This window comes from Stegodyphus dumicola, chromosome X1, assembly GCF_044657685.1.
Source record: "Stegodyphus dumicola isolate Sdum_Otavi_A_Nest chromosome X1, ASM4465768v1".
In the NCBI taxonomy this organism is placed as follows: Eukaryota; Metazoa; Arthropoda; class Arachnida; order Araneae; family Eresidae; genus Stegodyphus; species Stegodyphus dumicola.
The window spans coordinates 151,242,264-151,254,679 of NC_140780.1; the positions used below are offsets into that span (position 1 = coordinate 151,242,264).

Genomic DNA, 12,416 nt, shown 5'->3' on the forward strand with positions numbered 1-12,416 from the left:
TTACATGTCTTACATTATAATTAGGTATTTATACCAAAAATCTACCAATAAACCGACATATAAACTGGTCTTTATTTCTTTTCTTTGGAGGAAATTTCGTGACACGCTCGCTTTAACAATGGATTAAAAAAACAGTTCCCTCTATTTTGCTATAAAACATTGCATCCCTGGAGAAATTTTATAGCATTTTCTTCCATTGCAGGTACATTTTGCAACCGGATATTCTAAAATTGTGGCAAAAACAAATCATGATTTCCAAAAACAGTTGAAATACAACAAAATGAAGGCATATGAATATGCCATCATTACATGACTGAAGGATTGCTATGAATATGGTTGCCTGAAGAATGGTTACGGACATGGTTACCATACTTTGGCAGATTCTGAAAATTTGACTACTTCTAATGAGGTGGATGCGATAACACGCAAGTACAAAATATTTTTATCACTTTAATTTGTTGCAATATCTGCACTCACATATTTATTTGAGGCAGCATCTTACTAGCCCCTAATTATTGACTACTTCTGGTTAGAGATTATATAAATTTAGAGTATAAAACGAAAAAAAGAGGGTAAAAGGGCAAACTGATACACATAAACTGCATCTAGCTTCTCTAAGTTTTTCTTAGATTCTAATGAGAGTTCACAGAATAATACTCAATACAAAAATTTCGGGTTTTGCAAGCTACATTTATCCTACACTAGATAATATCTTGATAAAAAAAATAACAAGAAACCAGCTACAATATACTGCAATAAGTATGACATTGGTCAGAGCATAAAGTCTTGTGCTTTCAGATGCACTTTTTTTTAAGCCCGAAGGGGCAATTTGCCCAGAAGGGCTATTAATTTCATTTTGACATTTTGCATTGATTCACTATAAATTGTGAATCATTTTTAAATTGTTGCCACCAAATATTAGAGCTCTGTATTATATTTAAAGAAATTAAACAATGAAGAATTTGCATAAATGTATGCATGTTTCTCACATTGTGATAAAACAACAGTAGCTAGAGCCATCAAATTTTGAATAACGTACATCTTTATCCGAATATGGGCATTTGGAAGCCCAAATTTGCAATTCGTTTTATTATCTATTTCATATTTCATAAAGCATTTATGAGTTTTTGACTAAGAAACTCAACAATTTCAAAACGAGCAATGGTAACACTGTGCGGGGGAGGGACATTTTTATCTCCAGTGTAAGAGACTGTATTGGAAATTCTAAAGATATGCTCTTTTAAATATGTTGTGATATTGCTGTTGAATTGAATTTTATGGTTTAAGGGTGAAGAATGGCATTTAATAAATAAAGGTAATATACAAAACGTTAAAAAAAAAAAAAAACCTTTGGGCATAATATAAAATGTAAAAGCTTTCAGATTTTTTTTTTTTTTTTTTTTTTTTTTTTTTTTTTTTTTTAAGTGAGAGCACAAACAATGATAAAATGATAAAAGGACAAGGACAACTACTTAAACCAGAGAAAGATGGAAGCATTAAAGCATAATGATGTACTATCACCACTATCCAATGAGGTAGCCTAAAAGGAATGAAATTTTAAAGAAAAAATAGAAAAAATAAGTAGAAAATTACATGTTTGATTAATCTCAGGATTCGAAAGCAACGTACAAAACTCTATGGCCTTTACTAGAAAATAGACTATTCTAAAAAACACACAAGGACTACCTGCCCAAGGGAAAGGGATGCTTTTGTGAAGAATTTTTTACAGGAAACTTACTCATAATCATGTTACCCATGGGGAAAATTATTAAAACTCTGAAGCTTCTAGCTCATCCCCACCTCAAATTTGAACCTGGGTCAAACTCCCACTGTTAAGCAGTCTTAAAGCTCAGCTCCTGGCAATTTTCAGCATTTAACTAAGGTCAAACAAAAAATTCCATTTATAGGATCAAATGAGAGAGGAAAAAAAAACAGATATAACACATAAAATGTAAGTTATGGAAGAATTCAATAAGAAATCAGCAAACTAAAGGAAAAGATTAAACATGAAATAACATTCAAATATTTAAAGATTTGCTATGCTTTTTAGAGGTCTCTCAAAATTTAAAAAATATGGTTCCCATATTACTACCTAAAACTTCACTTGAAAGTCCTAATCAGGACATTATTCACAATTAAAGGTATTTTCAGGAAGCTTTAAACAGAAGGCACTTTTTCTCAGCATTGACATGTTTTCTGCTTTCACAAGACTTTTTTGCAAGTTGCTTAATCATTGTTTCAGTTGCTAATTGTATAGGTAAATTTTTTTGCACAAATTAAATATAATGCAAACACTCAGCAAATCATGGAACATATACGCATGGAATTTGCAAGAGCATTCTTAAAGGAGAAGGGAAAGTCTTGACATCATCAAAATACTGACTGACTGCTGATGCCATTTCACGTGCACATGCGCACAGTATGAAAATAAACTCCCATGATAGTGATGAAGCACATTTACAGCATTTCTAGTAGTTCTTATGGTAGAAGGTATTGTACACACATTTCCAAAATTTAATAGATTTTTGGGTCTAATACCAAAAGAATTACCATACATAAATTGTCAATTATAATTCTTGCCTTCTGGTCGCAAACATATTAAGTGCATGTTTTAGCATTAAAATATATAACATGGTTAACAGAAAAGAATAATTCAAATTATTTTTATAACAAGTGAAAATTCAGAAAGTAGAAGCAATATCTTTCAGCATCAGAACACAAAATAATAGTAACAACTTACCGAATCTCTAAATCCATGATAATCTCATTTCGAGAAACATTTTCTTGATAAACTTTAACTCCACCAATTCTGGGTGGCTAAGGATACATAAAAATATGAAAAGAATATATCTGAAGGCAAAAATATTCCAAGTAAATTAAAATTTATACTATTATTAAAAAACATTCATTAAATATATCTGTTATGAGAGATAAATTAAAAAATGTCATTTATATCTAGCTGTGTATGAATTCTAACTTTAAAAAAAAAAAAAAAAAAAAAAATACATATAGCTAAAATAAAAATAAATAAAGAAGATTATAGCTAAAATGTGACTTCACATAGCTAAATTACAAATTTGAGAAGCTATGATTCACACGAATAAATCAGTTAAGTTACAGAAACAAATTTTCAAATATAAGTATGGAAACATCCATAAATATTGATTCATGTTTTAATTAAAATTTTTAAGTCAGACACATAAGAATAACACTGCTCATTTAATAATTCATAGGCAATAGTAAGCATAATGTTGTAAAAAAAAGCAACTAAAATAGGTATCTAGAGTATGGGCTACTGTCTTTGGGGATTATATCCAGGACTGGTCCTCCAGGTTGAAGGTTGGGCATGAAGCTAACAACCTCACCCCGTAAACATCAATGTAGAATCAAAGGAAGAATTATCTGGACTGCCCTTGAGGAAGCAAGTTAGAACATAGGGATCTGAGATTTGGAACTTGGAATCTGCATTCACTTTATAGAAACAAGGAAGTTTCTGCTTCAACAAAATTAATGGATGATTATAAAATTGACCTGATGGCACTTCAGGAAATGAGATGGATTGGACAGGGAATTTATGATGGCACACATTACACTATATTTTATAGCTATGATCCTATGAAACATATTTGGCACAGGTCTCATTGTTCATAAGAGGATTGGACTTATTGTTATGGATTTTGAAGCCAAGTCTCCCAAATTATGCAGAATTAGATTGAAAGGTAGATTCTTTAATATAATTAATAGACATACGCTAACTGAACAGAAGGATGACTAGAAGAAGGATACTTTTTAAGAAAAGTCCATGTACTGCATTCTACCAACCCAAAATATGATATCAAGATACTGCTAGGAGATGCAAATGCCACGATAGGGAAAGAAAATAGGTTCAGACCTACCACTGGTGAGCAAACCCTACATCACGACTCAAAGGATAATAGGCAGAGACTGATATTTTTTTGCTATGGAACATGTTACAGAGGTGGCCTGTACTTGCTTTTCACACAAACATATTCCCAAAAAAGACCAGATTGTGACACCTTTAATCAGAATGCCTCATGCCTCAGACATATTGGATGTCAGATCATATAGTGGAGCGAATTTTGACTCGGACCACGACTTGGTAACGATGAAAAACAGAGCAAGAATTTCTCATGCCTGTAGAAATCAGGTGTTGAAATTAGACAAATTTAACTGTCCACTGTCAAAAGAGAAAGATATAAAGCAGAGATACCAGAATGAATTGGAAACACAATTAAAAAAGCTCTCATTGGAGGAACAGGAGTGTACAGATGAGAAATGGAATCTGTTAAAAAAATGACTTATTGAAACTGGCAACAGAAGCAGCAAAAAGAAGAGCAAAAAAGGGAATGAGTGATGACTGGTTTGGTCAACAATGCAGGGCTGCCACTGACGTCAAAAATAAAGTACATAAGAATAAGCTTCAAATAAAGCATACAGTATTTAGCTGTTGATGAATATAAATGTGGTAGAAAAAAAATGGGAAAAGGATCCACCGTGCTAAAAAGAGGAACTTTCATGAAAAATTTCTACAGGATGTTAAACATCTTAAAGGAGTAGGGGAAAGCAGAGCTTTTTTTCACAAAATCATTTGTGAAGAGAGAAATTTTCAAACCTAGAACAACACTGACTACAGAGAAAGACTTTCTATCTTAAGTGATTAGAATGACATTTTACAGAAATGGAGGAAACACCTGGATGAGCTACTGAAATCTGAACTATATGCAAAGAACAGTGAAATAACAAGCAGAAATCTAAGACTTAATCGATCCCCAAGCAGAAATCCAAGGCCTATTGATCTCCATCCTCTGGAAAACGTGAACCCTGCTGTAAGGAAATTAAAAAACAATAAATCTCCTGGGCCAGACAATATTCCTTCAAAACTATTAAAAGCTGCAGGACCCAACTGCATTCTACTAATAAAGCGCTTAATTCAACTTCTTTGGGGAATTATCCTGGAAATCCTTAATTCTCTTGGGATTATGATACATTCCCAACAGAATGGGAACTTAGCACTCTCTTTTGATAAACAATGGAGATGGGCTAGATTACAGCAATTCTAGAGGAATTAGTCTTCTTTGTGCAGCCTATAAAATTCTTTCAACTACTCTTTTTAACAGACTTTTACCTTACATTGATAATGCAATCGGTGATTATCAACGTGGCTTTAGGAGGGGAAGATCAACTATTGAGCAGATTTTTTAAAAATGCAGAGAATTTGGAATAGATACAATCAACCTTTTTATCAATTTCAAAACTGTGTACGAATGCTTGTTTCAAAACTGTGATGTAGGGAATTACTTACAGAAGCCATGTATGAACTAAATATTCCAGAAAAACTTATTGAACTTCCAACTTTTGACGCTTTAGGAAACCAAGAAACAAATTCATTTGCAACGTGACTTTATAAAACAACTTGAGGTTTCAAGAATGGAATAAGGGAGGATGCACTGGCATGCCTGCTTTAATATTGCACTTGAAAAAGTTATTAGAAATTCTAGAATAAATAATACAGGAAATATTTTTAATAAGATTATTCAATTACTGGCTTGTGCAGATGATATCCGCATTGCTGTCGTACTGATCCTGCTCTTTAACAGGTATTCATGGCACTGGAAAAAAGTGCGAAAAGATTTAACCTTGTGAACGAAAATAAATTTAAATATAGGCCTTGTTCAAAATCTGACTTAATACTTAGTCATATAGAAATTAGTAGCTATAAATTTGAAAAAGTTTACAGTTTTACTTATCTGGGAGCAGAGAAGAATTGTAAAAATGAGATTCCCTGCTTCAAATAGATGTTTTCATAGCCTGAGGAACAACTTAAAATCCAGCTTTCTCAAATTAAGAACTAAATTACTTCTTTACAAAAGACTTACAAAGATTTGTCCTAACTTGTCTTGATGATGAAGAAGCTTTGAGGGGTTGAAAGAGGGTTTTGAATTGCTTATTTGGCAGGCTCTGTGCGAATAGATCGTGGAGATCTAATTTAGAGCTATGCAAGATCTACAGACAACCTCACGCAGTAAAATTATTCAAACTATAGACTTATGGGCTGGTCATCTGGCCAGAATAAGAAAATCCTTTGGCAAAGCCCATAGGAACTGCAACTGGAGTTTAGAGCCCTGGTGAAATGGGTTGATAGTGTTGAAAACAACCGAAACATTCTAAAGGTCAAAAACTGGGAACAGTTGCCAAACGCAGAGATGCCTGGAGAAAACTTCTGAAGACGACCAGGACCCACCCTGGGCTGTCGACTTAATGAAGAAGAAACGTGGTAATTAACTACTGTTAAGTAACGAGAACATTTTTTGGGGGGAAAGCAGAATAATCTCTCTTCTACAGCTTACTCCACAATTCCATAATTTTCTTTGGTAAACTTATAAAGTTAAAACTTATAAACTAAATAATACTAAAAGTAGCTTTCATATAAATAGTGCTTTCAAGGAATAACATTTTGTTAACATTAATAGTCCTTTTGACACAGATTTACAGTTCCTATAGCCATTCTAACATAGATTTTGCAGTTCCTAATGCCTCCTGAATTCGTCTAATGCCTCGACACTACGTTCTTAAACAACATTTGCAAGTTTTGCTTTCAACAGCAAACTTCCTCCAGCATACTTAATGCAAAAGTTTCTTATTGGAAGCATATTTTTTCCTCACTTCTTTCTGCACTTTAATATCTATCTGCACTTGAAATCCAAGATAATGCCTGCCAATGCAAAAATTAAACATCTTCTGTCTTCAATTAAATTATCCCAATTAATCCCATTTAAACTCAATCTGCCTCTAGTGAAGACAAAGTTCCTGAAAAATTAATATTTAAAATATTACTAAACAAAGTTCCACAGAAAAAATTAGGGAAATGTATGTGCAAAATTAACAGTACTGTAGTTTTAAATCATGAATATTTATGGAAAAAATGCTACATATACAAATGCCTGATCAAAAAACTTAACAGTATTCCATAATGTCATTTTCAACCTTGAGAAATTTCTTTTGAAATATTTTGAACATCCACAGACAAATGCCCTCACAGAGTGACACAAATTTATTCAGAACGGATGTACGGTACACTAATTGAAGAATTCCTTGGATATATTTTATTTTCATTAAATATTTCTTAACATCTTTAGTCTATTTTGGTAGTTTTCTCCCTTTTCCAGAGTTCGTACACATTTCTGCACACGGAAATTAAGTACTTTTAAGGACCATTAATGAAAAAAATTAAGGACCTATGAGCAAACGGGAACTGAATAAATTCAATTGAAGATATTATCTATGCCTGAATTTCACTTTTGTAATACTATCCTAAAAATAAAATAGATCCCTAAGTAGTACGCATTATTACTTAACATGAATTAATTAACATAACTGTTAATAAGTTTGAGAATAAAATAAACTAAGCAATTTATCAAGTAGCATTAACTATTTTACACTTATGATAGTTGGTCATATTTGAATGTTTATATTGATTTCCTTCTCTTTTAAGCATCTTTTCTAACAATTAGAGAGTTGTCTCAATATGCAAACCAATGCTCTCACTAGTTTCTGCGTGCTTCATCTCCTAACTTATCATCCCTAATGTACCTATGAGGGTTTAATTGATCTGGTAAAAGTTAAATAGTCCAAAACGCCCGACAGACGTGAAGTATATTATCGCTATGTCTGAAATTAACTACAATATCGGACAAAGGTTTAAATAAGCCTCTTATTTAAAAAGAACTTAGAACATAAAGGCATGTTCTGCCACTAACAAAATCAATTACAGCTCCTGGTGATGTAATTAAACAAGAACAGTCAAATTCAAACTAATAATGTGGACTAGTGGTCAAAGATACACAATTTAATTGTAATTTAATCTGGCTCAATAACTCTATCATATGAGGAAATAGAAATGGGAAATTATAGTAAAGGTTGAAATCATAAACAATTACATAATTTACATAATAATAACTGCACATATCTTTGAAGAATAATTTCCTTTATGTACTCAGTTTCTTTTTTCAACACGTTTCCTTTTCATTTTAGAATTTTTGGATTTAATTAAGGATTTCCATTATTCTAAAAAACACCAAATGCATTAAGAATGTACAGAAAAAGCGGCTAATTTTATTTCTTTAGTAATATGAACATTCGGAAGCAATATGAAATATATATAGTAAAGAATGGTTACAGAGCTGATGTGGCAGAATTTCTAGAATTTAGTGACACACCGAACAACAAAATCTAGAAATGGCAAAACTTTTAGAATTTAGAGCAAGCATTGGAAGCAGAATTTAGAAAGGCAGTAGGCAGCAGAATTTAGGATCCACAGAGATTGCATCAGGTGGGAAAATGCCTAGTGCCAGCTATGTGTATGATGCGTTAAGAAACATTAGATGAATCTTTCAAACTGTAAGTTTTCATTTTCTTTATTAATAAAAAAATCCCTTTCTATAATGCCTGCCCATGTCATAAGATCAGAAGCATTTTTGATATTTTCCATGCTTCTGTGTAGTGAAAAGTATAGAAAATAAAGAGAAGATAAACATGTTAAGATTCTAGTATCAGAAGTAATACATTCAAATATTATGTTTTCATTGTTCTTCCAGATGTTCTCCCAAAATTAAGAAATTCATTGCAAACTTTCTGTAAAGTACATCCACTACGTGTTGATAATATGGAGACATTTTTCATTTTGTCACATATTTCTCGAATCTTCTAGAATCGTGAGTCTATAAACCTTGCCTTCAAATCCTTCTAAACTTTCCAAGCTGCGATGTCTAAAATCCTAAAAAAAAATTATCCCTACCATTTCTGTAACAGAAAAAAAAAGCCAGAAATATTTTGGAAAAAAGTAGGAGGGAAAAAGTATAAAATTAATTTTATAGAGAAAACTGATGCACATTCTGAAAAATTTGAATATTCTGAGACAATTACATGGGAAACACTCTTACAATGAAAAAATTAAAAACAAGACATTTTTAATTAATTACATACCTAATTTTGCTTTTGCTAAGAGCTGTTTCGTAAATTATGCTTTATAGTATTATACCTTGTTTATTTTTCAGATTTAAAATATTGTCTAAGTTGCCAAAATGAAACTTTATAATATGACAGTTAAAAATAAAAATGTTTTATTTTAATGTTATTTTTAAATATAATACCATTATTTTAATAAAATTTATCAATGTTATGATGTTTTAAAAAAAAATTGTCGAAAAATTCTCAGATTTTGGAATTAAAAAGTTTCTACATAAACTAATCTTAAAATCGCCAAAATGTTGAAAAGTGCCAAATTTAGAACCGTTTAATAAATGAATTCACATTCCCAAAAGCAAAAAGTTGTTTAAGAGCTTTTTACTAGAAAAAATGAATTTCAAAATGCTTATGTTTCATTTCTTGCTTAGAAACTCGAGTATCCCATTATTTATATTAGAAATAGAAACAAATTATAACTCATGAACCCATTCAAAAGATTACCATATATACGGTAGTGAATCACCAAAAATATTCCTCAAAATGCTAATTCACACTCTAAATGACATTCGTAAAAACAGACGGAAATTTCAGATGTTTAAAATTAAGGACCTTCTGTTGATTTTGGCCAAAATTAAGGACTTTTTTAAGGACCAAAAATCGATTCCAAAAAGTCTAAGGACTCTTAAGGACCATACGAACCCTGTTTTCATTGAAATCTTTGAGTGCAGTGTAAATTTCCCTTGCAATGAAAGAAATAGTAGTAAAATTTTGCCATTAATTTTTGCAGGAATACAAAATGGGACAACTGAATTTATTATTAAAATGGTCAACATGAATTTTCCAATGGAATGAAAACAAAAATATGCTTGTAAGGGAGTCTAATTGATTTTCAATATAAATACCTACTGCATGTACATAATAAATAATGTTTTACAATTATAAGCCATCATTCTTTTTCTTCTATACCAAAACCTTACAAATTGCCTAAAGTCACTGCACTAATATGTAGAAGTACCAAAAGTTTTTAGTGAGTAATTCTGTTTCATTTGCTGTTTACTGAATAATTTAACTAAAAGGTATATTTTATTGTTTAGAAAACTTTTTACCATAGCCAAAATTATTTATGTTTTCTTGCTGGAAGCATCAAATTAGATATACATATCTTTCCAGCAAAAAACTGCTTGGTGCAAGTTGTGCTATAATAGAACATACAATGAATAGAATGTCTTTTATGCAAAAAAAGTTGCAAGTTGACAGTTTAAAAGACTTTTTTCTATTCCTGACTGCAGTTTTTCCACAACTCTATGTTGTCCATCAAGTTGGTTTCTATTCTTTCCAGAGAGATGCATAATGTTCCAGAGTAAAATTAAAATGTCAAAATAACTCAAAAGTTAAAAAAAGTAAATAACAATTCCATTTTTCACATAACTACATTGTTCTTCATTTGAATGGTAACTTTCTCATATACTATCAACATGACTCCTTCCAATTTTAAATGAATAAATCATTTACTCCTATTAAAATCAGTTTACAATTATAATTAAAAATGGAAAATGCAGAATGTTTTGCTTTCTTGTAATGTGGTGTGAGGACTAGCCTGTAGAAGGCCTGAAGCCTGAAAGAAGACTAGCCTGTATCTTGAACAAAAGTTTATAATTTCTATATCATACGAATACACTTTCCTGAGCAATGAGAATTACTTAACTTTTATAAGTAACCTATACAGAAAAATCTCAACTATCCAGAAGGTTTAGGAAATGCCAAATTACGGTCAGGTGAATGTATAAAAAATGAAATTCACATTAGAAAGTTAAATTAGTGGGAAAATTTATGCTCTAGAATTATAAAAAAAAAATCACCTTATTGGTTAAAAACCTAGCTGTAAAATTAAGATTCTGAAAAAAAAATTTTTTTTAGCTTTATACAAACCAACGCACTTCATAAGACTGATCTCGTTATGAAATCCCACCACATACGAGAGTTTGCTGAGATATCGCCAATCATTCCGGCAGAAGTTTAAATGAATAAATTATTCTTTATTTAGTTAGATAATAAAAAGATGCAGATTACAGATACAGTATTTTTAAAAAACACTTAAAATGCTTATTCATAATTTTTCACATTATGCCATCATTCTTTATCTGTTTTAGAAGTCATGTATCGTAGCTTTTTTGATGGCCAGATCCTGTAACTTTGAAAATATTTCACTTTATACAACCCTAAATATTAATCTTTTTTTCAAAATGAAATGAAAAAATACAGCTTATATCTTTCTTTACAAAAAGTAAACCAGCTTTTTGAGAATTAATCGAATTTACATTATACCAAAGCAGTCTTCATATGATAAGTTTTGTGACATCTTGCTTATCAATTACTGGTGTTACATCGCACTGTTTGGCAACAATGTATATATGTTAAAAGCATTACAAGCTCAATAATGGCATTACAAATATTTCATTCACCAAATTTTGGGGCGAATTTTTTCTAAAATTCTAAAATATTCAGTTAGTTGAATGCTAAATAGTCGGGCTTTCACTGTATTATAAAGAACTGTAAAATTCTTGTTGATTTATTTGAAACGTTTTCTTCTATCTCAAATCTGTTATTACTTTTAGAACAATATAATTTACTTGCAACTCGTAAAATTCGGAGTTTACCAATACAAAGTTTGGCAATCCCAGGTATATGGTAATATATTTTATAATTTTACTTTTTTTTCTCCTTATTGTATTTATGGAAAATATGTAAGTCCTGAATGCCACAGATTTGAAATGATTATTCATTTAATTCAAAATGCAGTAAAAACAGTAAAAACTTCTCAACATTAACAAATCATTTTCAGGTACTTTCAAAGGACTTGAAAACAATATTAAGCATTAAAGGGCTTTTTGAAGTTTTCAAAAGAGTGCACAAACCATGGCTATAAGCTTCTATGTGACAATTTAATTAATCGAGCACTTTGTAAAACATTTAGCAGTACAGGATACTAACAAATATTTAAGAACCTTCTCATGTTTTTAAAAAACAGAAAATTTAGACAAATGTAATATTTCACAAAACATTTAGCCACAGAGTTTGACTTTATGTATTTAGGTCACTCTGAAACTTTTGAGAGTTCTGTAAATAAAAAAACCTGAAACATAAAATATTTTGTTCTTTAAAGAGGAAATATTCTACACAGCCACACACTCATAATGACTAACAGTTAACTGACAATGGCAAGCTCATCTCATTTTTCTATAGTTGATACTAAATTCCTAATGGCAGATTTTTTTTTAAAAGAAGCATTTTATAATATATCATTTAATAGTCACTCTTGAACAGTACATCACAAAATGCTTGCCTAATGTATTTGAAAAAAATATTAATTAGATGACCAGAAATTTTACTAGGTAGTTCTATTACATCATGACAATGCAAGAGATTTCTCA

General features: G+C 30.8%; 1 protein-coding gene across 2 annotated transcripts in view; it reads right to left on the minus strand.

Annotated features, from left to right (window-relative positions):
- Esyt2 (extended synaptotagmin-like protein 2) overlaps window positions 1-12,416 on the minus strand; it is a 147,824-nt gene that overhangs the window by 114,001 nt on the left and 21,407 nt on the right. For both annotated transcript variants that reach the window (XM_085808483.1, XM_085808484.1), the window contains exon 4: window positions 2,741-2,817. In XM_085808483.1, the coding sequence (XP_085664609.1) occupies window positions 2,741-2,817 (77 nt within the window). The remainder of the gene's footprint in view (window positions 1-2,740; window positions 2,818-12,416) is intronic.